Raw genomic sequence first — 24,061 nt, 5'->3', positions numbered from 1 at the left:
TCAACCCGCCTGGCGTTTAAAACCCCCTCAAAGGTGTACTTGAATCAGTATTTGCCTCTCCAATATGTCACGGCCTACTTCTGTCAATCTCGTTCACATACCCTTTGATCGTGAACTCTCGTTTCCCAAATAGACCGCCCTGGTTATTTTAGGACCAGGCACACAGTTCAAGAGCCCCGTCGATCGGCCACATGACACCAAATATTTTTTAGCTTTTCCTTTTTTATTCCGCTGCTCCATTTGCTTCTCCCAACGCATTTTGCGGGTTCTAGACCCCCCCTGCTTCTCTCAAAATCCGCCATGGCTTACGCTCAATGGACAATTGGACCATCACGACCATGCACACTGGCCCTTCTAACATGCCCTCCATCCTGTACACACGTAGAGTCAACGACACTTTGCAGTTTGCTCCCTTTTTCTACCCGGGATGGTTAACCCTGGTTCCCCAATTAGTACCGGAAGCGCAATGGAACATTCTCTAGAGTCCATACTAGTCCGAACGAAGAATAACCTACGAAGCCTTCCCTTCTCCCCCCATTCCGGCCCCTGGATGACCGGGTCCCCACCATGCCGAGAAAAAAAATTCCATTGATCCCGTGCATGATATATGGAGCATGGCCGTACAGAAGGTGAACCGAGTGGATAATGCCCTGAGGTTTCGGGGCCCCGATCCCCCGGAGCTGTCCAGCTATAGAGCCCCGTTGATCGGGTTATCACTAGGCCCGAGAGATATACGCAGTATCATGTCAAAGAAAACAAGATGAACTTGATCGCTGCTCATCCAATCATAACGCCACTGGGCACGGGTGATGACGTCTGGGATCCAGGAGTCGACTCAAGTTCACCCCCGGCATCTCCAACCAACCTATAGGAGGCGCTGGGAACGCGGGGAAGTCCAGAGCGCTGGAGAGTCTTGGGGGATGGCCTCTCCCAGGGACCTGGGACGTGCGTTGTGTTAGTAGATCACGCGTAGTATCGCAAGATACTAGTACGAAAGGCCGTAGGATTCCTTTCGACTCTCCTTGACCCAAAGTCCAGATCTAATTCCAGCTCCCCCACTGATTACCGTCTCGGGCAACGAGATAATCCAATGCCAAGGGAACCTGGGGCGACTTGGACTCGTGAGTAGAGACTGGAAGGAGCACCTGTCGCAACCGGAGGCGTAGTGCAGCGTGACTACTCCGTAGTGCTTGAGTAGTATGAGCTCGGCTCGCCTTACCTTCCCTTTTCTCCGACTTCTAATTCTTAATTCGTTTTCATGCTTATTTGATTGGAGCCCATGGAAGTGGCCATGTCAACCACGGGTGGGGAGGGGCGGAGCTAGCAGAAGTGGCCCGTGGCGTCTGCGCCCAGCCAAACTCCAGGACGGCCACTGACAGATCGATTTTAGATTTGGCTGGATCATCGACTCCCGGGATATGTAAATTGCTCATAGCGGCTTGACTCGCGGGAAAACGCCATTCAAACCTAAGCCCGAAGCCTAATAATCCAGGCACACATACATATCCGATCTTTGGATATATATATATATACCAGGGTCCTAGTGCTGGTCTAGCTCTAACGATTCATCTGGAAGTGTTCAAGCTTGATCTTTGCTTTTACTGCAGGAGCCAAATGACCTCGGGGCAATGACGATCGGGTCGATATCATGATAATCCCCATGGAGGAAGATACTCAGCGGTTCTGCAGCCTTGTCCTACCTGAGGACCCCTACTACTGCCGCAGTGGATTATTTCAGATCTGCTTGGACCTTCAGGCCGGCGAGCTGCATTTCGATCAACCGTATCATCCGAGTCTGTGTGGGATCATCCTCTCCCAATGTTGGCCCAAAGCTCGATCTAGTTTAGTGGGCATAACGTATGCACGTGGTCAATGAGGAGTGGATCACAGCGTTACAGCATGCTCTCTCCATCTGCTCCGTATCCCCCGAGCCCTTCCCGAGGCCTAGCTATGCGATTTACCCACAGGTCTGAACATCTGGATAATTGACGCTGCTAGCGCGCGTCAGGAAGATCACTTGACTTTCTTTACTGGGAACTGATAGATCGGTTTCCGGGAAGTTGCGGGGCACACAAATCAGAGACAAAAGAAATCAGATAAAGCTCTAGCCCTAGTGCGTTCTGCGTATAATCTACAGGAAATCACGGGGAATGCAAACAAGATAGAACGCGGCGGGAGGGAACTTATACCCTCCCCCGCCTAGACTGCAGAAAAGTCGGAACTCAGCCAATACACATTTACTCCTCGAGCTCGGCCTTCTTGCGGGCCTCGGCCTCCTCCTTCTCCTTCTTCTGCAGGAAGATCAAGGCGTTGATCTTGTCCTGGATGCTGTGCTCGGCGGCGACGCTTGACTGGATCCGCTCGCGGCCAATCAGAGTAGCGACAATGCTGGCACCCACAACGAAGGTGAGAACGAAGCGGTACATGCCGTACCAGTGGGGTGCACGGCCGGCGGCGGCAGCGCGGGCGTCGTTGTAGTACAGGAAGGTGAAGGCGAGGAACTGGCTGATCAGGGCGTACTCAACGGGGAGCAGAAGGGTTGGCCAGGCCACGGCAGGGGCAATGATACCGGCGGCGTAGCGGCGGTAGCCGAACCTGCCGCCATAGCCGGCCCACTCGAGACCCCAGTGGATGGCACCAAGGAACGAGAGAATCTAAAGTGGTGGTTCATTAATATATGGACTAGGACCACAGGAACATGTGGATGTCCTCGATATTCGAAGAATAATATCAATTGGGATTGCACTTACAACGGCACCGTAGCCAACCTGGATGGGCTCCAGCATGTGCAGCATGAGCTCGGCACTTTGACCAGAGAAGATCAGACCATCACCGGCGGCAGCAGCGCGGTTGATCTCGAAGGAGAGAGCAACGGTCTGCAGAGAGGTGACAAGGTAAGGCACAACACCGGCCATACCGAGGTAAAGAGCATCCTTCGGGACTTCGGAAAGACTGAAAGTGTCCTTGATAACTTTCTGTGTACCGAGGAGCCTATTAGCATCGTGCCCATATGTTCAGGGTCGAGCTGGATAAGAGATCAACCTACCGCCTCGGACTTCATGCCCGCCATCATATCAACATCTTCATCGTCCTATCGAACCAAAGTTCCATTAGTCATTGTGCACAAACTCCTCGGTGTACAGTGGACAGACGCCTTACCTTAGCGGCAGTGGAGGCATAGCGAACGAGAGCAGTGGTCACGGGCTTGTGGGCAGCCAGTGCGAAGTTGGGCTTGATAGCCGGGCGGATGGCGCTGCGAGCAGACGAGGTCAACCCAGCCTTGAAGACGGGGTTGCCCAGGGCAGAGCGGGCCACGGAGGCATTGGAGCTCTGAAGAGCCCGGAGAGTGGAGCGGGCGGCGACGTTACGGAAAAGCATGTCGGGGAATGGCAGCGCTGTTATGCAGATGTCGTTAGCAGTTTGCGCGGGTAAGAAAAAGTCTCGGCAGCTGTGACACCGGGGAGCCAACGAACCCAATTGGCTTGTATGAAGCTTGGAGGAGAGATGGAAGAGCGGAGATGAGGGTATTCACCCAAAGGACTCGAGGTCGACGTCAGGAAGGCCGTGGAATACCGGAAGTGAGAGAGCAAATCAGAACATCCCGAGATGAAGTGACTTGGGAGGTGTGGTGGTATACTCGGGTAGACCGGAGCGACCTACAGTGCACTAATTCGTCCATTCAAAGGGCCTGAGGCCATTGAGCTAGGGTAATCCCGGAGATCCCGTGATCTGGGCGGTGTCAAGCTCCGTCCGGCAGAAAACCAAGATTCAGCAGAACGGCATTGATGTCATTCCTGTAAACAACCGTTACGTTCTCGTACGAGGGGTACAAGCTGGAGATGTTTTTACGGACTGGTAGTGGAGAGCCCTCACAAGGTTTGCCATCAGACTTGAGAAAGTAGTAAAACTCGCATAACTTTCATGTTATACCATAATCGACTAATTTAAAAATATCATGAGCCTGTAGTCACAATTCCGCAATACAAGGTCTGTAACGGTACTCCAAGGAATGTTTTTCCTTGGCGGGAGCAGGTCGCTCTCCGTGTACGGCATTCTTGGCTTCTGCCCATTCTGCGTACCAGATACGGGGAAGCAGCCATTCGATCCACGACCGTCGACACCCAACTGGACTCGGTCGCGATCATATTAGCTCTACAACCTCCCTTAATTTTCTTCTTCTATCGAACATCTCACACAATAGCCCTGTGGAATTCACCTTTGCACACTGGGAGGTGGTACTTCCGCTTCTATATCGCGTGCGACCATATTTACCGTGCCTGCATGGCTCCTCCTCCCGTCTGAGACGTTCGAATGAATTGAATGTTTATCACCACGTGAGAGATTAAACCACGGCGCATACTTTTAGTGCCAAGATCCATCGCTGACAGCTATAATCATTAATTGTAGATCAGTTTTCATCGAACCACACCACCCCGCCCAGTGATCATCGGCTTTGAGCCCCCAACCACCGGGCTGGTTGACGGCCAACATCCGCCATCATGTTGGAAGGCCTGGTCGCCAATCTATTGAATCGCTTCCTATCATCCTACGTGAAGAATTTTGACGCCAAACAGCTGAATATTGGGATCTGGTCTGGCGATGTCAAGCTTCGCAATTTGGAGCTTCGCCGAGAGGCGCTCGACCAGCTTCGTCTTCCTTTGAACGTGGTCGAGGGTCGTCTTGGTCAGCTCACATTGTCGATTCCCTGGTCCAATCTTCGAGGCAAGCCGGTCAAGGTCCATATCGAAGATGTCTTTCTCCTCGCAGCCCCCAAAGAGGACGCAGATTACGACCCGGAGGAGGAAGATAGGAGAGCCCATATGTTGAAGATGGAAAGAATCGATGGCGCGGAGATCATCCGTGAACGAAATGCGGAGGGCATGAGCCAGGAAGAACAGCGCCGAAACCAGAGCTTCACCCAAAGCATGATCACAGCCGTCGTCGACAACCTTCAAATCTCGATTAAGAACGTCCACCTTCGCTATGAGGATTCCGTCGCATCTCCCAATCACCCGTTCGCTGTCGGCGTCACGTTGAAGGAGCTGAGTGCTGTTAGTACTGACGCGGAGTGGAATCCCACTTTTATTCAGTCCACATCGGATACGACACATAAATTGGCTGTTCTTGGTGCATTGTCTGTATACTGGAATACAGATGCGACTCTCCTGGGCACCGGAAGAGGAAGTGATATAGGCGCTGAGGCTCAAGGCATTGAACACGAGGACTTGATGAATAGACTGCGCGAGGGAATCGACAATGGCGAAGGCAATCAGTTCATGCTTCGTCCTGTTAGTGGACGTGCAGGTCTGGAGCTCGACAAGTCAGGTAAATACGACCGCCCCGCCATGAAAGCTAGATTACTCTTTGATGAACTGGGGTTCGTCTTGGACGACAACCAATACCGAGATGCTCTGATGTTAGTGGATCTCTTCCACTACTTCATCCGTCATCAAGAGTATAAGCGATATCAACCCAAGTGTTCGGTAAAGGAAGATCCTCGAGCGTGGTTGAAATTTGCAGGACAGGCTGTTCTAACCAAGATCCACGATCGGAACAAGAGATGGACTTGGGAATTCATCAAGCAACGCAGAGACGATCGCATTGCCTATATTGACCTTTTCAAGAAAAAGAAGCGGGAAGAGGCCTTTACTCCGGAGGAGACCCAAACAATGGACAAGCTTGAACATAAGCTCAGCTACGAAGATATCCGCTTCTGGCGGTCCTTGGCCCGGAATCAACTACGCAAAGAGAATGTAGGGATTAAAAAGCCAGCCAAGCAGCAATCGTGGTCCGAATGGCTCTGGGGTACTCAGAAACCTGATACCGAAGAACCAAGCATGACCGAGGAGCAACGGCAAGAGCTTTACAGTGCTATTGATTGGGATGAGAAGAAGGCGTTAGCAGAGGATGTCGATGTTCCCCGCGAATGGGTCAAGCTCCAGATAAACTGGAGTCTGCGCGCGGGTAGCTTCACGCTTAAGCAAGACCCTCATGGTGCTGCAAATGAAGTCATGAAGTTGGTGTTCGATAACTTCCGAGCAAAGGCACTGCAGCGCCCGGATTCTTATCTTCTTGATCTCGACCTAGGTGGTTTGAAGATGTATGATGGTACAACTCCTGGCACTCTTTACCCTCAGATTGTCAAGGTCAAGGATTCGCTTCCCGATTCCTCTCAGCAACGCAGCACAGATGACGATGAACTCGCCTCAGAAGCTAGTGCAGATGACCTCGTCGACGAGGACAGTCTGTTCCATCTTCAGCTAGAGAAGAATCCACTCGAAAGCGACGCAGACTCAGCAGTCAATGTCAAATTGAAGAGTATCGAAGTCATTTACAACCCTCGATTCTTGGTGGGAATTGTGAAGTTCTTTGAACCACCACAGCGGCATATGGAATCCATCGGAGCTCTTTTAGACACTGCAGGAGCCACCGTCGAGGGCATTCGTCAACAAACTCGGGCAGGTTTGGAGTTTGCTTTAGAGGAGCACAAGAAGGTCGATGCGCACTTCGATGTCCACGCTCCTTTGATCATCATCCCTGAAAGTATCACCCAAGAAAGTTCACTTTGTCTGATCCTCGATGCGGGTCATGCTAGTGTCAACAGTGAGCTTGTTGATCGACAAGCGATGCGAGATCTCCAATCTAAGCAGAAACGGCAGTACGAGGAAGAAGATTACAAGCAGCTTGAGCATTTGTTGTATGATCGATTCCTCATTAAGTTGGACTCAACGCAGCTGCTGATTGGACCTGGAGTGGATGCAACCAAAGCTCAGCTTACCTCTGACGTTGAATCGAAGAATTTCCACATTATTGACCGGATCAATGTGGACTTTGTTCTGGAGATGTGCATCGTCCCGAAGGTAACCCAACTCACGCGGACGCGTATATCAGGAAACCTGCCTGAGTTACATGCGTCCATGTCGGATACCAAGTACAAAGGTCTCATGAAGCTCATCGACATCGCGATCCCGCACTTTGACGAGGGTGCCCCTTCTGGCCAACAGCCCACCCCGTCTACTGAAGACAAAGCCACTACACGAGCACGATCGGCATCATTCCAGCCTACAGCCCTAAGACAACTTCCGGTTGTAGATGACGAGTTTGAAGCTGAATCGGAGAATGAGAATGCTCAAAAGAGCCTTGATACTACCAGTAATATTCATCGTCGTGACTTTGAATTCAAATTCAACGTCGGCCGATTGCGGGGCTCACTCTTCCGGTCGGACTCGCAAGATCCCCGCAAAGATCAGTTACTGGTGGAGCTGGTCGCTGAAGGGTTCGAGTTAGATTATTACATGCGCCCCTACGACATGGTTGCCGAGGTCATCCTCAAATCTTTGAGTGTGGATGACTATATTGAAGAAAACCCGCTGCCAGAGTTCAAAAGAATCGTCTCGTCAAAGGGATTCAATGCCGATGAAGATAGAGACCTCTTCCACTTAAAGATGGTGCGCGTCAAACCGGAATCTCCTGAGTTTGAGTCAACTTACGAGGGAATTGCCATGAACCTTGACATCTCAGTTTCTACAATCAATCTGGTAGTGACAAGAAAAACACTGCTTACGCTGTTGGACTTCATTCTTTTGACATTCACAAACCCGCAACCACCTGCCGAAGAGACCACCCAGCCAGACAAGGCTATACAGGAAGCGGCCGACGCTGATCAGAAGCCTCAGCAAGCCGGAAAGCTCCGCATCAAATCCAACTTGAAGAGTATTGCTTTGATCCTTAACAACGATGGTGTCCGCTTGGCTACGTTGAGTCTGAATACTGCCGATGTTGGAATCTTCCTTGTTGGCCGGACAATGGTTATTCAATCTCGCATTGGTAGTCTGACTCTGGTGGATGATGTCAACCTGGGTGCATCGGAAGAATCTGATGTTCGACGCCTTTTGACCATTGAGGGTGATAATTTTGCCGATTTCAAGTATGAGACCTTTGATCCCGAAAGCGAGACATACCCTGGCTACGACTCGGAGGTTTACTTGCGATCTGGTTCAATCAAGATCAATTTCCTGGAAGAGCCGTATCGGAAGATTATCAACTTCTTGGTCAAGTTTGGCAAGATGCAAGCCATCTTTAATGCCGCTCGTCAAGCTGCAGCGAACCAAGCCAACCAGCTCCAAGAAAATGCATCGCGTATGAGACTTGATGTAGTTGTCAAGACTCCGATCCTAGTATTCCCAAGGATCATGACTAACGACCGCCCCCGCGACACAATCACTGCTCACCTGGGTGAAATCTATGTCAAGAACGATTTTGTGCCTATGGATGATACGAAGGATAGTCCTGCTGTGAATGTGATTTCAACTGGTGTGCGCAATATTCGCTTGACATCCAAGTTCCACTTCCCAGACGGCCTAGAAGAAGAGCTTGAAATGATTCAGAAGGTCAATCTCGATTTCAGTATATGCTACCTGGAACACCAGAAAGACAACGCACGGCCAGACATGGAGGTCGAGGGATCTTTGTCGCCAATCAACCTTCGCATCTCTCAGGCGCAACTCAAGTTCCTCCTGGCATTATCAAAGTCAATTCCCGGTGCCTTTGCCACTGATGCAGAGCAGCAGGAACTGGAGGCTTTGAAAGCTCTACCATCATCTGTCACTGAGCCTATGACCACATCTAAGGCTGTTCAAGCCGAGAAAGAGCAGCAGTCAAGCATCGCTGACGATGGTGCAAGCAAAGAGATATGGGTCAGACTTGACATGATTTTCAAGGTGGATAGTGTTGGACTTGAGCTTATTCTTGCTAACGACGATCAGCCTGTTGGACGTCTGGAAGACTCAAGCTTGTCTAAGTTCTCTCTTAACGACACGAGGGTTAAACTTCGTATGCTTACCGATGGCTCTCTCGAATCGGAGCTTTTGATTCACTCATTCTCCATTCGCGACAGCCGTCGTCAGGACTCGAATAAATTCAGAAACATCATGTCATTGATAAATAACGATGTTCAGCAACAGTTTATGGCGAGCGTGACTATGTCTCCTGGGCCAGATAAGCATTTGATTGCAATGCTCACTATTGACAGTCCGCGAATCATGTTTGCGTTGGACTACCTCTCAGCCTTACAAGCATTCAGCAATTCTGCGTTCGCATCTGAAGAAGCTCCTCCGGTAGTGGAAGAAGTGGAAGATGACGTTGACTCGACCGAAACTTCAGACGAAGCTTCAGAGCGTGTCAGTTCCGACAAGTCTGCTGCTGAGGCTTCCGGAGACGCTCAGAACGGATCTATGACAGTATCGTTCCGTGTGAACCTGGTGGACGCTCAAGTGATTATGGTGGCAAATCCTGCAATTCCTCATTCCGAAGCAATTGTCCTTGGAACGAAGCAGATCCTCCTCTCACAACAGAACGTCTTTACGTTGCAAGTTCAGAAACTTGGCATGTTCTTGTGCCGCATGGACAAATTTGAGACAAGCAGACTCCGTATCCTGGACGATTTTACCCTCGAGCTGTCGATCGATAGCCGAACACAGGACAGAGGATCTGCTCTTACCTCGATCGAAGTTCACGTGGAGCCTCTTGTTCTTCGTCTGTCTTTACGTGATATTCTCATGGCAATCCAGATTGTCAATAAGGCCTCCGAATTGCGGGCCCAAGGTGCCCCTCAGGTCGAAAGTGGAGAACAAAAGAAGATTGCTGATTCTAAAGCCACCACACGTGCTCGGTCTGCTAGCAAGACATCTTCTACTGGCGGCCAAAGAGGGCGCCGTGCGGCCAGCCAAACGGCAAAAACGCAAGACAAACCTGCGCTGCCTACAAGCTCGGCTGTTCTCAAGCGCGAGGAGCTGGCGGCCAAGGTTGACGGCGTTCGTGTCATCTTGATCGGGGACCTGCATGATCTTCCATTGCTTGATTGGAGTGTGAAGAAGTTCAACGTTGATGTGCGCGACTGGTCATCGACACTGAGTGTTGACACAAACTTCGAGACATTCATCAATGTGTTCAATTTTTCAAAGTCGGCCTGGGAGCCCTTGATTGAGCCTTGGCAACTGGGGTTCCATATGGCGAAGGAGATCAGCCCAAATGTATTCTCGATCGACGCTTACTCCCACAAGAACATGGAGCTGACATTGACATCCGCCACTATTGCCCTTGCTTCTAAGTCTTTCCAATTTCTCTCGACGGATGAAGATGTCCTGTCCAAGCCTAGAGGCGCAGATGCTCCCTACAGAATTCGCAATTATACAGGTTTCGATCTTCATGTGTGGGCTGATGTCAGCTCTGGCGAGGATGGCCCCGCTGCGAAATTGGCCGATGGTGAGGAATACCCCTGGCGATTTGAAGAATCCACAGCTATTCGGGAGACCCTTTCTCCGGAGGGTCAGGGCGGAATTGTCGGTGTCAAACTGGAAGGAAGTGGCTTCGACAGCATCAACCGTATTCCTGTTGTTCGAGAGGGAGAGATCCTGTATAATCTGAAGCCCAAGCGAGACAATATTCTCCATCGCCTCCTTGTAGAGGTCAAACTCGGCGCTGATAACGTCAAGTATATCACATTCCGCTCGCCGCTTCTGGTGGAAAACAACACTCAGATCCCAGTTGAACTGGGTGTGTATGATCGCGAAGAGGGTCATCTCCTCAAGATCGAAAAGGTCCTACCTGGTGATGCACGTCCCGCGCCGGTTGGATCGGCTTTTCTACATTCAGTCGTTGTTCGGCCCGACCAAGGTTTCGGCTATGACTGGTCGAATGAACAACTTTTCTGGAAGGACCTCATTCGTCGCCCTACAAGAACCGTCAAGTGCGTCAGCGACAGTGGACAGCAAGCTCCTCCCTTCTACTTCCAAGTCAATGCCACGTATGATGGCAAGGATTCTCTTTCAAGCTCTTATCCCTACATGAGGGTTCGTATCCATGCTCCAGTGGAGATTCAAAACCTTTTGCCGTTTGATTTCAAGTACCGTATTTATGACAAGAATACCAAGAAAGACTGGACAAATTTCTTGAGGAAAGGTGGGGTCAGCCCTGTTCACGTTGTGGAACTGTCCCATCTGCTCTTACTGAGCATCGATTTGGAAGATGCAGTGTTCCGACAGAGCGAGTTTGCCATAATCAATGGGAATGCACAAGACTACCGGAGAGAGCATAGCTTGTCTTTGAAGGACGAGAGAGGGCTCCAACTTAAATTGAAACTGCATTATTTCAACGTCCCCAACAGTGGTGGTGCTTTCAAGGTCTCCGTCTACAGTCCTTACCTTATTTTGAACAAGACTGGTCTACCTATGGACATCCAGAGCAAAGCTTTCCTCCAGGCCGCACGCAGTGTCGCTGGACAGGGCCTACGGGTCGATCCCAGAGACGGCGGTCGTGCGCTTCCTTACATGTACTCCTACGCGACCGACGACCAAAAGAATCGGTCTATTCTCAAGGTCGGCAACTCTGCATGGAGTAAGCCACAATCTTTCGAGGCTTTGGGGAGTACTTTCGAAGTCGTCTTCCCAGATCAAACAGGAAGATCCGAGTTTCACTCTGGTGTCTCTGTTGCCGAAGGCGAAGGCAAGTACAAGATGACCAAGGTGGTCACTATTGCTCCTAGATTTATTCTCAAGAGCAAGCTCAACGAAGACATTTTGGTACGTGAGCCAGGATCTTCGAACGTTCTTCAAATCCGGAGCGGAGAATTAGTGCCTCTGCATTTCCTCCGTCAAGTTGCAGAGAAGCAACTCTGTCTGTGCTTCCCTGGCGTGAACAACCAATGGTCCTCTCCTTTCAACATCGCAGATGTCGGCACTGTCCACGTCAAATTAGCCAAGGCGCAGCAGCGCCAGAAGCTTATCAAGATTGACGTTGTTCTCGAGGATGCGACACTCTTTCTTCACTTCAGTTTTGAATCCAGGAACTGGCCCTTCTCCATGCGCAATGAAAGTGATATGGAATTCATTTTCTTTCAAGCCGTAAGTTGTTCCGAACTCATGGATTTTCTTACTGCTAACTAATTACCATAGAACCCCAATGTGGAAGATGATGAAGATGATCGAACAAGCGGCTGGAGACCTATTCGCTATCGCCTACCCCCTCGGAGTATCATGCCGTATGCATGGGACTACCCGGCAACTAAGAACAAATCCCTTGTTCTGACTTGCCAAGGCAAGGAACGACATATCAAGCTCGCCGAAATCGGTAACTTAATTCCCATGCGAATCCCACCCTCGAGACCTGGCGAATACCAACGAATCATTGATATCAACATTGTGGCGGATGGTCCCACTCAAACTCTTGCTCTGTCCAACTTCAAACCTTCCAAGAGTATCTACAAACAGCAAAAGGGCCAGACGTCGCAGAGCAGTATAAGTACTGGGTTTGAAGTCAAAGAGATGAACTCGGATGTGACATTCAAAGCTCAGCTTCGCTTGGGTGGTATCGGTATATCTTTGATCAATCAGAACTTAAAGGAGCTTCTCTACCTCACCTTCCGAGAAATTGAGATCAAGTTCCGGGAATCTGCCTTGTATCAGACACTCAACGCGACTATCAAGTGGATCCAAATCGATAACCAGTTGTATGGAGGAATCTTCCCGATTCTTCTATACCCTAGTGTGGTGCCTAAGACTGGCAAGGAGATGGAGGCCCATCCGATCTTCCATACTATGGTGACACGAGTCAAGGATGATACCTATGGTGTTCTTTACATCAAGTATGCTACTATTCTTTTGCAACAGATGACTCTCGAGCTAGACGAAGACTTTGTCTTTGCTATGCTTGATTTTGTCAAGATCCCTGGGGCGTCTTGGACTGTGGAACAGGAGGGTAAACTCTGCGATGAAGACCTGAAAATCCCCGAGCCACAGCAAAGTGATAACGGCCAAGACGTCTACTTTGAGCTTCTCCACCTGCAGCCCATGCAGCTTGACATTTCGTTCATGCGTACGGAGCGTGTCAACGTGGAGGATGCCATGCAGCCTTCCAGCCCTCTCATGTTCATAGTGAACGTGATGACCATGTCGATGGGTAATGTCAATGATGCTCCTATCCGACTGAACGCCTTGATGCTGGAAAACGCCCGTGTGTCATTCGGGAGGTTGGTCAGCAATGTGCAGGCCCACTACACACAAGAGTTCGTGCGCCAAGTCCATGTCATCCTTGGATCTGCGGATTTCCTGGGCAATCCGGTTGGTCTTTTCAATACTCTTGGCTCCGGCGTGGCGGATATCTTCTACGAGCCGTATCAAGGCCTGGTCATGACGGACCGACCCCAAGAGCTAGGCGTTGGCATTGCAAAGGGTGCCACTAGCTTCCTCAAGAAATCCGTTTTCGGATTCTCTGATAGTATGGCCAAGTTCACTGGAAGCATGTCGAAGGGTCTTGCTGCTGCTACACTCGATAAAGAATTCCAAGACCAACGCCGAATGTCCAAGTCTCGAAACCGCCCCAAGCATGCCCTCTATGGAATCACAGCAGGTGGGAATGCATTCGCAACCAGTTTGGCCAGTGGAATCGGAGGCTTGGCTCGCCACCCCCTCCAAGGAGCTGAGAAGGAAGGAATGGCCGGCTTCATTAAGGGTGTTGGAAAGGGTGTTTTAGGTCTTGCCACCAAGCCTGCTCTTGGTGCCTTTGATCTTGCCTCCAATCTTGCTGAGGGAGTCCGGAATACCACCACTGTCTTCGATGCCGACGGCTTGGATCGTGTTCGTCTTACCAGATTTATTGGCACTGATGGCATCGTTCGACCATATTCCCAACGAGAAGCCCTCGGACAGTTCTGGATGAAGACCACTGATAATGGAAAGTATTTCAACGAGGATTACATTGCCCATTTGGAACTTCCTGGTCGCGATATGCTGGTCATGTTGACCTACACGCGCATCATGCTTGTGCGCACCAAGAAACTCGAAACGGAGTGGGACATCCGATTAACCGATATTCAAACAATCTCGAAGGAGCGGACAGGGATGAGCATCACGCTCAAAGGTGGAGCCAATGGTCCGTTCATTCCAGTTCAGGATGAAAGCTCTCGGAACTGGCTGTACAGACAGATTGCCATTGGTGAGTATAGTTGTTCAAGAAAAATCTAGATTCAAAGCTAATGACTTCTGGCAGCGGTGAATGCTTTTAACGAGAAAAACAATACTCGAGGATAAGATGCGCTTCTTTCGACTACCTTAATGATGTCACGAACCATGGGTTGCATTCACGAAGAGGAGATTCAAAATAAATCAGTTATAATAACGAACCAATAGTTTCCTTCTGGTGTCGTTATCTTCTACATGGCTGTACAAGCATGATTGTTTCGGTCTTCGATTCACGTACATACGTTTATCCTTCATTGTTCTTATTGTTTAAAATTTTTGTTTCTGCCCCCTAGTAATAAATAAACAAGTTCAGGAGTGGTTTTCACTAGTAGACCGTAATGATCACTGGTATTATGTATTACTCATTCGAAATAGTTAATAAAACATGCCTGATGTTGTACATAGACCTCACTCGAGTCCGGTAGATAAGCAAAAAATAAGGAAGAGAAGACAAAAGAAAAAAGTGGAAAAACTCAAGAGTACGCCTCCTCAGCTAAGAAATTCGTGGTACTGCCCGATCTGGCCCCATCTTCTGATCCGGATTCTTGACAGGATGTAGAAACATAGACGGAAAGCAATGACGTCCATAGCGAACTTCTGTCGACTATAGTACCGAAGTCAGTAATTGCTGGATATCAAAATAGCGACAGACGTATATAGGCGCACTTGCCTTTCTCCCGCCCTCGTTCTCGGCCGTCCTATAACCAAGCCAGCGTCTGTAAAGATCCTCCCCAGTGTGCGAGGTAAACATGTATGAGAGCCGGTACAAGATGTGGTCGAACCGATGATCCCAGTTCCAAATACTATCCTCCAAACCATTGTTGTTCTCCGGCGGCCCCCGATTGAAGATGCGGTTTAACTCAAGTGGCGTCCACTTACCATCTGCCCAAATAGGCTGCGGGATGGCAACGGCCTTCAGCCCATGGAAGAGGCACCACGAAGAGCCCGTCATCTCAGATGCAAGGCCTAGGCCACGAGTAGCTTGTGCGTGGTGGATCAGGTCCAGTAAGCGCCGCGAGTAGCGGCCCATTGTGATAATGGAGGCGCGGCGTGGCGTGTCGAGCCCGAATTTGAAATTCCAGACTAGGTCGGGGAACGTCCATTTTGTTCCTTTGGGGTCGAAGATTGGGAGGAAGGTGATGTAATCTGCTTCCTCGCCGACGCCCCATGTGAAGCTGTCGTTGTCGGGGTGTTCGACTGGAGGCTCCGGCCCCATGGGTCGAATACCTGTTCCGTAGGGCGCGCCCCATGTTGAGTTCTCGGAGTTTGGGAGACTGTTATGGACGAACTCGGTGAAGTTTCTCCATGAACCATGGACAGCTGGAAGGTAGAAATGAGCATTTCTTTCCCAGAGGTATTTGCGGGGTTGTTGTTTCGCGAAGGAAATTGCTTTGTCGAAGAAGTGGTAGATGTGCCCTGTGTGCCGACCATCCATTTCGAGTTGCCAGTAATAGTCGAAGTTAGGGTACAATTGGGAAAATATTTGTATAGGCTGATGCTGCTGCAACATTGGGCTATACATCGATTAGGGTCGGCACTCTCATGACAGTGCTTTTAGTGATACTTTACCTATGCTCTTCAATCTTCGGATACCAAGCCTCGAGCAATTTGTTGTTGAAAAAGAGCGCAATATTTCGAAATTCAATGGGAACAGAGTCTCGAAGCTCCTCGATTGTCTTCCGATCAGAGAAGATAGGCAACTGATCATCCTTCACGTGAACCAGGAGGAACACCTCGTACTCTCCGCCAGAGTGTAACGAAAGCTCCATGATTAAAGCTCGGAGATATTCGCGAAAATCATTAGTCCACAACATATTATTCCACGCCCGAACAAGCACCGCAGATCGCGCGTGGTGGCGCTTCTGAGTCGTCGACCCGGGGTTCTCTCCAACGCTCTTCCTTGGCGATTGTTTAAGTTCAAACGAGAGAGGCCGCTCTTGTGTTTCATTCAAAACGCTGCTCGAGCGATACCGTTCTGCGTTCCTCGCAACACAATCGGCTTGGAGCTCATACCAGTCGACCTCCTGCCAATTTACCATAGGCGGCCGATCAAAGCCAGGGATATCCTCTTCACTTTCTTCGTCGTGGCCATACGCCCCATAGCGCGAGTAGCGGTCCGTACAGACCTCCCCGTCAAGGCCTATAGCCTCGTAAGATCCGAAGACTGGCTCTGGAAAGCCGAGCTGCTTGCCCTTGTACACGAGCATCATGTCTTCTGTCTTCGTGCGGTCGAGGTCACGGCCCCGCGGACCCATACAAGGTGTGAAGCGGCCATAATGTTGTTTCTTCCATTTGCGCGTGTTGTAGGCAGGATAAGGGTCGAAGATCAATGGGATCGGGTGAGGATCAGGAGGGAGAGCCGAGGTGAGATTTAAGGTGCCGCCAAGATAGAACTGCTCATTTCTGAGGGTTTGAAGAAGATATCAGGTCATATGGATTTTCTAATAGACGAGGAAGATACCGTTCACCAACCTTCGGTCATGGAGGTTACCCATATCGTCCACCTCTTCAGTGTCTTCATTGTGAGCCTCAAAGATGGGATCATGCGTATTGGTTCCTCGGTATTGGCCTGGTCGAAGAATGTGAGGATGATCGTGAGGCTTGAGCCAATAAAACGGCGATAGCTCTGGACGGGCTGCAAGGGAAGAGTAGACTTCAAAGAGAGTAAACACGGCGAGAAGATAAGCAGCCCAGTATATGATTGATTTCCACCGACGTGTACGAGCAGCAAATGAGCCCCGGGTTTGGAAACCAAGCTGATCCTTACGACGCATGATGACAATTTGGGTCACACTATCAGAGTAGATTGGGGATCGAGAAATACCATGACCTGAGACCTGAGGTGAGTAGTGGAGAACGAGCGTGTGTCACAGCAGGCTGTCCTGCTTTTGGAAGCACAAATGAATGAGAGCCTTCTAGAAGGAAGCACCCTGATTGTGGTAGAATGAATGTTTCAGGGCATTGTCAGGAACGACAGGTAGGAACAAGTGTCCGGTGGGTGAGAGGGCGATGTCATCACGACGCGGCCTTGACTGCGTCGCGACCTGCTATTTGGGCAACAAACGCATCAAAAATTACGGGTCTAATACCTTCTCCCTCCTAATCCAATATTTGCATGTTAGACAAGGGGATTCAAGCATTTGCATATTGTAAAATGCCCTTCAGAGCTTATTTATAGTGCTATGCAGCAATATTTCTTTAGTGTTTGAACCCTAGCACGTTTGAATGATTTTTTAGTCATGAGGCCGCAGCATAGTCATGATCACGATGCAAATACTCATAAAACATCACTGTACAGCTATCGTCGACCAGGAGAGGCTGGTAGCAGAGAGGTGATACAACCTCTTCAGTGGAACACTGAACGTGTCCAATCCTGCACTGCTACAAGAACTTGAACTAGATAGGAGATGTTGAAACACCTAAATCATCAGGGCACCTTATGTCTAAGAATATACCCGGAGCACGCTCTAAGTTGAATGTACGATTACGAAGCTTAAAAAAAGGCGGTTGAATAGCAACTGAGGTTGTTAAAGTCCACTGGGTATGTCCAACACAAAGAACAGGGAAGTCTCCATAGAATTTTCTTGTTTCAATGACAAAGTGGGACAGAAGATTGTCTGTCGAGATGTAATCTCCATGCTGTAACCACGTACCCACAAGGCATGAGGCTAATTGTTATGCTGATGATGAGACCATGGATATTTTCCAGGCGGTCGAAGCCTCTCGGGCGGTGGTGTCATTCAATTATGCGAAGTAGCTCTTCCAGAGGACGCCAGAGAGATCTTCCAGTTGGTCGGAGGTGAAGGCCTAGATGGTTCAAGTTAGATAAACATATTCTAGAATTGAAGTTTGGCAATAAGGACATACCTTCGCATCAATATGCCAAGTATCTTGTCGTGTCTTCTTGAAGTCGCTGATGATTGACTTAACACTAGATCCGACAACACCGGGATCACTGGCAGCACGAATACTCAGAGTGGTGAGCGCCTCTGGCATCCATCTGGGAGGAGGACTGTTGTAAGGGAATGCCTGGATGAGAGCACCCAATCCCAGGACCGCTCCGTGACGGACGATAATCAGACGGTTGTGCTCGGGCGTAGGAGTTCCAGCACCTGAGGACACTGCAGATGATAGACCGGACCGGATGGCCCTGGGTTTCTTCGGAAGGGGATTCTCGGCCAGAACCCTGGTGAAGCGTTCTTGGAATCGGTGGACCATCTTGTTGCGTAGATAGACAGGCGAGCAACGGATCATACCAGAAAGAGTGGCTGAAGCACCAGCTCGTACTTCATGCTGGGGGTCTTCCAGCATGGCCGCGATGCATTCAAATAGCCTGTCTCGGTCGGAGGAGTCGAGGAGGAATAAACGGCGGAAATAGATGATTTGGATGTTGATCATGACGCGGAGACGTTGGTGCCATGAGGTTGATGTTTGGCCGATACGAATAAGAGATTGAATAAACTGAGAGTTCTTCTCCGCTGGATATGGAATGTTAGGAAGATGGCGGAAAACATGGTATGCCAAAGACTGTAGTTCAGGGTCTTCTTTGACATCCATCATGTGCAGAAGCTGGGCGGTAAACACGTCGGGGAAGAACGGTACAAGCTGTGTGCATTCGTGGGAGGACAATGTTGAATCCAGCCACAGAAGTACCGTTTTACTACCCGAAGTGTATGACGATGGAGTTTGCTGGCCTGGGACTCGGTCGTGTCGCCAAGCCTCAATCTTATCGAAAACGCCCCGGACCATAGCGGAAAACTCATCAGAAGGACGATACGGATAGCTGCCAACCGACGAAGCCTTTCTCTGGTCGTCTAACAGGTGCTGAAGATCTGGGTAAGACTCGTGGTATCTTGTGCGGTAGATGGTGGCAAGGGTTTGGCCCATAGCCTCACGGACTCCTTTGTATGGGTGATCCAAATGGGCGAGGAAATCTTGCACAATCGGCTTATCGAGTTGGAAGTGCCAACCAGCATCTATGATGCACTGATGCAGGAGATTAATCTTGGAACTCTCCTTGAAGGCTGCATTGGTCGACATGTCCAATCGGAAGCTAGCCAACCAGTCAACCAAAGGCCAAGCTCGTCGAGGATCACGGCACTGCAGGATCATGTGAAGAAAAGTGGTCCAATAGCCAGAGTTCTCCGGGGTGAGGCCATCGCTGAAGATTTTCCTCACGATAGGGAAAACATACTCCCAAACTGTAGCTCGCCTTTCCACTGTAGTATCAGCCACAGAGCTGATGAGCGCCCCAAGGATTTCTGCAGTAGCACGGTGTTGGTGCTTATCACTACCATCCTCGAATACGAGTTGGATCTCTTCTTGAATATCTTTGAACGAGGCAGCTGTGAGACCGTCCCGAAGCAGAAGCTCAAAGGCATACAGAAGCATCATGGCACAGGACATCCGGAATTTGTCTGCCGATGGATCCCGAGGCTCTTGCTTCAGATACCTGAAAAATTTGGAGAACCACTCGCGAGTGAACAACTTGCCCATCTGCGTTCGGACATTCCATTCCACTTCATCATATTCGATGTCTCGTTCCACATTGGACTTGTAAGCAGGCATTGTTTTGGACCATAGTAGCCAACCGGGGTAATCATGGTCAACGTAGTATTCAGCCTCTGGCTTAGCGAAGCTAGACAAATATTCCTGCGTCCATCCCTCTTCATAAGGACGGGTTGCCACCTTTATCTTTGCAGGAAAGCGCTGATGACCCAGTATGTAATTCTTGTACTCGTGGCTGCAGATGGCACGTACATCAATCATGGTGAAGAGGGCAATGAGAGCTTGCGAGTACATGCCACGCAGACCTGGGTGGTCGTCAATCGAGCCGAGCGTCACCAGCTCGATCAAATTTTCGCTAGCAATGTAGTCGAAGCGAAGACCCATGGTGATGACAATGGTCGCGGCGCGACTGGCAATCTTCCAGTGTGAAACCCGTGCGAGATTAACCAACTCTTCCGCGAGATCGGCTTTCTTCTTTTCGATAGAAGCTCTCTTGTTGTTGATGCCCTTGCGCTTCTGCTCAATTTCAGAAGTGACATCATTTGCCGGTGCAATGGCCTCCACAATGCTCTGGTCAAGGATAGCCATTCGCTCCATGGCACGGCCGTAGTCCATTATTTGGAACACAGCAGTGGAGCAAATCTTTTGCACGGAGGGCTTATCGACAGCACTTGCCTCAATGAAGGTTCGAATGAGGGTTGGAGTGTATTTCCAGTTCCGCCCAGCAGTCTTAGCGACGCTACTAAGAAGAAGAGAGTATAAAGCGCCCTTAATACGGGCATGGTCGTTCTCCCGTACACCTTTCTGCAATGCTTTCAAAAGAGGTGGAATAATGAGCGATCGCGCACCCCAGACAGACTTGAGCGCCGATTCTCCAGCATTCTGAGCGTTGCGGCGGGTCTCTGTGTAAAGTGACACACAGGATTCCGCAAGGTCAAATAGAAGAATTTCGTCGAGTTTGGACCGCGTGCGTGGTGCAGCATTGTGTCGCAGGCGTTGGAGATGATATACATTGGCTCTGCGCACAAGCAAAGCTCTTGGATAGTCTTTTCGAATTCCACTCATCTTGTATGGGTGGATATCTGCGGCGAGAAGTCGGGTGACACGGTCCAAGACATGGGCGGATCTTTCGATGCCAACATCCACGAACCAAGAGCGGAAGGCTGAGTAAAGTGCTCCGAAGCACGGTACATCATCTTCCTGTTTGTCACTCAAGAACCGATGCACCTCATGGAGTACCCAGCCTGCTCGTTCACGAAGTCCGTGAATGGTATTGTAAAGAGCATCACCTTCAGTAAGAGGATAGCCGGTAGGATAAGTAAAACTTTCTTTAGCAGATACCTCATCTGAGCTATCAAGCAGAGAGTCGGCCTCCGTCTCGCTAAGCCCGTTAAAGTCTGCATCATTAAAACCATCGGAAAACTTGGCCGAGGCTGCATCCACGACATCTGCAAGCTCTGGCGAAGTCTTTGAGGCAGCTTTGGGGTCAAAAAGTACCGAAATACCAGAAAGGAGAAGACGGAGAAGGACCAAATTGCGGGTGACCTCATCCGACCACTCTTTTCCACTACCATCGCGTTTGATGCTCGATGTCTCATTCGTCAGTCCCACCAGATGACGGAGAGCAGACTCTGCTTGATTCTCGAATACTTCCACTGCGAATTCAAGCTCTTTTCGCTGCGGAACATGCCACTGTATGCTCAGCTTCTCCACACTGGGTATGTAGCTCCAATGCTTTGGCTGAATGCCATCCTTGATATCTGATGGCTCGTAGAGAGAAAAATCTCTGGTGTAGGTTCCAGTCAGATTAAGCAGGAGGTGATGAATGAAATTGGAGATGTGCACTGTAGGAATGCCTTGACACTTCTTTTGCATGTACACAGCAATGTCGAATAGTTCCTGTCGGTGAGCCAGAACAGCATCGCCCACATGGACCACGCACATGCTCAGCATACTGACGTTCCAAACTAAGCCGCGGTCGCGTGGAAGAACATCTGTTCCGGTAGTTCTGGTCGAACCAGCGCCATTCTCTTCGATCTCGGTGCGGATCGCCTGGGTGAGGACAGGAATGAAGCGCTTGAGAGCTTTTTCGGGGTTAACTTTGCAAAGGGCATTGCAAATGAAAGCCATTGCATCACGGGCCTGGTGGATAACGTGGTTGGAGACGAAATCCACAATCTTTGACAGAGCGATATCATAGTACTCCGGCGAAAGAGAGGCCAAGAGGGGCATGAAAGTAGCAGGGAGAGTGTTGACAATGTTTTCCTCTGGTGAGCCATTGCGGACTCTTGTCACGTCCGGGAGGTTTTCCAGGAGTGTAAAGACTCGCCCCAGGAATGAGATTATGAAATCGCCGAAGCCGCAAGTCGATGAGCGAAGAATTAACTCTTCAGTCTCATCATCCAACTCCGTTTCATAATTGAGCTGTACATCTGCTCCTTGCTCCTCCATTCTCTCCATTTCGCCGCTAATCCATTGCATCGCAAGCATATTACAGTTGACATCCTCTCGCCCGGCAGTCATATCCACCATGGGGATATTATAGCACGCTGACTGAATGAATGATAGAGCATGGAGAGACTTCTCGAGATCGTTGGCGTCTATACCAGGCAAGGCTAGCCCAAGAAGGGTTGTCATATGACAGCGGTATCCTCTAGACCGGGTGATAACGCGAGAAAGTACTTGCATAGCGCGTAGGGAAGACGTTGTCCGATGTACCTCAACTAGTCCTTGAAGGGAAGGATAAATTCTTTGGAGAGCACCTGGCAGAATGAGATGTGGTTCCAAGTACGCAAGGCCCTGAAGTGTCGAGAGAGAGAAAGTCATGGCGGTGCTGCTTTTGGCGTAAATACCCATGAAAATTACATCTCTGAGGCAGATAACGAATCGACGCTTCAATGCTTCATTAAGTCGTCGCTCCGCTGGGACATCCATCTCACCACTCTGCTCGCGGTTCCAGCGCATCACAAAGAAATCTGTCAGGTAATATACGAGCTGCGATAGAGTTTTGGTCCAGCTGCCGGAATTGGAAGGATGGAAGAAAGTCTCAACAGCTTGAATCAGACCTTCGAGTTGAGTGAGAATCGAATCTTCTGATTCGAGACAGGCAGGAGAAAGTGACATGACGATCCATCGAGCAATATGATGGGCCACCGGATGCTTTCGGGTATCGCGGTCAAGCATGATACCGAGCCCGGAGGAGATATCAACTAGAGCACTGTATGGTGAAGTAGACTGGCCTACGGGGATCTCAAGCAGTCTCAAGACCGCTGTAAAAATGAGCGACGACTGCTCCTTTGTAAACACACCATGTTCTGAAAATGGAATATGATCGGCTGGAAGTGAGTCCCGAGCCAGTCGAGACAGATAATCGAGGTAGGTGGTGTCAAATGTCTTCGAGCGACCAACGAGTGACCACAGATGGAATTGGGTGGGCAAGTGATTTTGCGGTAATAGGTCTTCCCGGTCGGCTGGTGGTGGAGATGTTGGAAGCATCAAATTAATCAGACCGGCGACCACAAAAGCGCCTTCGGAAAATGAGGTTGTGTAATGGGGAAGAAATTCTTCAAGCATCGCAGGGAGCTCGCACGGGTCAATGAAAAGCTGCGCGAATGCGCAAAGCTTGGTCAGTGTTTTCACATTTCGCTTGAGATTAGTCGAATGCACGAGGCCGGATTCAGCGGGGAGTACGAAGGCCTTGAGTTCTTTGTAAAGTGGTCTCCAGTCCAGGATGAGGTCCTTCACTGGCTTGAGGTAGTGCTTTCGCCTGGGGTGCAATCTTATTAGTACCTCTCCATTGGGGGCGAAAATGGCGGAGCAAACCAACTTTGTAAGAAGCATGAACATGCTGGCGAAGCGCTCTGAGACACTAGGGTCGATGCCCGGAGCCAAAGAAAGTTCATAATAGAGCTTCACGAGATTTACTCGGTCCTTGCGCTTCGGATCAAATTTAAGTGAAAGCCATCCTCGCAGCTCGCGTGTCCAGTGGACAGCTCCGGGACTGAAATCTCCAGCTTCCACAGAGATGTAGAGCTGATTCAGAATCTCGCGGAGGGCCTTTTCCCGCTCGCCTTCATCCTCTAGTTGATAGGGTAGATATTTAAAGTAGGGGTAAGTGCGAGGACGGACACGAGCTTTAGGTTCGCCATCGCCGTTGATAGTGGACGGTTCACCCCCGGGTGAGGTGGCCCGTGAGATCTCCTGTGCATGCGCGAAATTCTCGGAGGTCAGAATCGCCTTGGGGGTTGAGGCGTCCATAATCGCATTGGAGTGAAAACGATGGGAGGTCAAGCAAGCTAGGTGTGGAGATGATGTCGATGAGGATCGTCGTGGAGGTCAAACGGACACTACATCAGTATTGATGCGTTAGCCGGTGGTGCTATTCACTGACAAGTATGGCATGGGCTCATGACTCACTCGATGAAGACTCTGCACAATTCGAGACTCGGAGTTCCAGTCTGAAGGATACGGGAATTAAAGCCGGTGCGGTTGCAGACGCAGCTTTGCATGAGGTACTCGCGACCTGACGGCGGTGGGGG

The 24,061-nt window shown here is 50.0% G+C and overlaps 5 protein-coding genes across 5 annotated transcripts; 2 read left to right on the top strand and 3 right to left on the bottom strand.

Annotated features, from left to right (window-relative positions):
• Positions 1–1,660: 1,660 nt before the first annotated feature.
• N7468_006798 (uncharacterized protein) lies at positions 1,661–1,876 on the top strand (the record flags this gene model as incomplete). The annotated part of the gene is made up of 1 exon (XM_058476094.1): positions 1,661–1,876. One exon carries the CDS (start codon positions 1,661–1,663, stop codon positions 1,874–1,876), a length of 216 nt encoding a protein of 71 aa, XP_058328984.1.
• Positions 1,877–2,237: 361 nt separating this feature from the next.
• N7468_006797 (DUF3429 domain-containing protein) lies at positions 2,238–3,378 on the bottom strand (the record flags this gene model as incomplete). Its single annotated transcript, XM_058476093.1, has 4 exons — positions 2,238–2,654; positions 2,751–2,975; positions 3,047–3,091; positions 3,160–3,378. 4 exons carry the CDS (start codon positions 3,376–3,378, stop codon positions 2,238–2,240), a joined length of 906 nt encoding a protein of 301 aa, XP_058328983.1.
• A 1,121-nt stretch (positions 3,379–4,499) lies between these two features.
• Positions 4,500–14,084, top strand: N7468_006796 (membrane morphogenesis protein VPS13; the record flags this gene model as incomplete). The annotated part of the gene is made up of 3 exons (XM_058476092.1): positions 4,500–11,900; positions 11,952–13,989; positions 14,044–14,084. 3 exons carry the CDS (start codon positions 4,500–4,502, stop codon positions 14,082–14,084), a joined length of 9,480 nt encoding a protein of 3,159 aa, XP_058328982.1.
• Positions 14,085–14,619: 535 nt separating this feature from the next.
• Positions 14,620–16,807, bottom strand: N7468_006795 (DUF3405 domain-containing protein; the record flags this gene model as incomplete). Its single annotated transcript, XM_058476091.1, has 3 exons — positions 14,620–15,529; positions 15,585–16,418; positions 16,488–16,807. Coding segments are annotated over 3 exons (2,064 nt in total), but the record flags the coding sequence as incomplete, so codon positions are not given.
• A 952-nt stretch (positions 16,808–17,759) lies between these two features.
• Positions 17,760–23,780, bottom strand: N7468_006794 (proteasome activator BLM10; the record flags this gene model as incomplete). Its single annotated transcript, XM_058476090.1, has 2 exons — positions 17,760–17,822; positions 17,883–23,780. 2 exons carry the CDS (start codon positions 23,778–23,780, stop codon positions 17,760–17,762), a joined length of 5,961 nt encoding a protein of 1,986 aa, XP_058328980.1.
• Positions 23,781–24,061: the final 281 nt, after the last annotated feature.

Source organism: Penicillium chermesinum (assembly GCF_028974085.1).
Source record: "Penicillium chermesinum strain IBT 19713 chromosome Unknown utg000005l:1.0-4115287.0:1.0-4118363.0, whole genome shotgun sequence".
Taxonomy (NCBI): Eukaryota; Fungi; Ascomycota; class Eurotiomycetes; order Eurotiales; family Aspergillaceae; genus Penicillium; species Penicillium chermesinum.
This window is presented reverse-complemented; position numbering and strand designations above follow the sequence as displayed.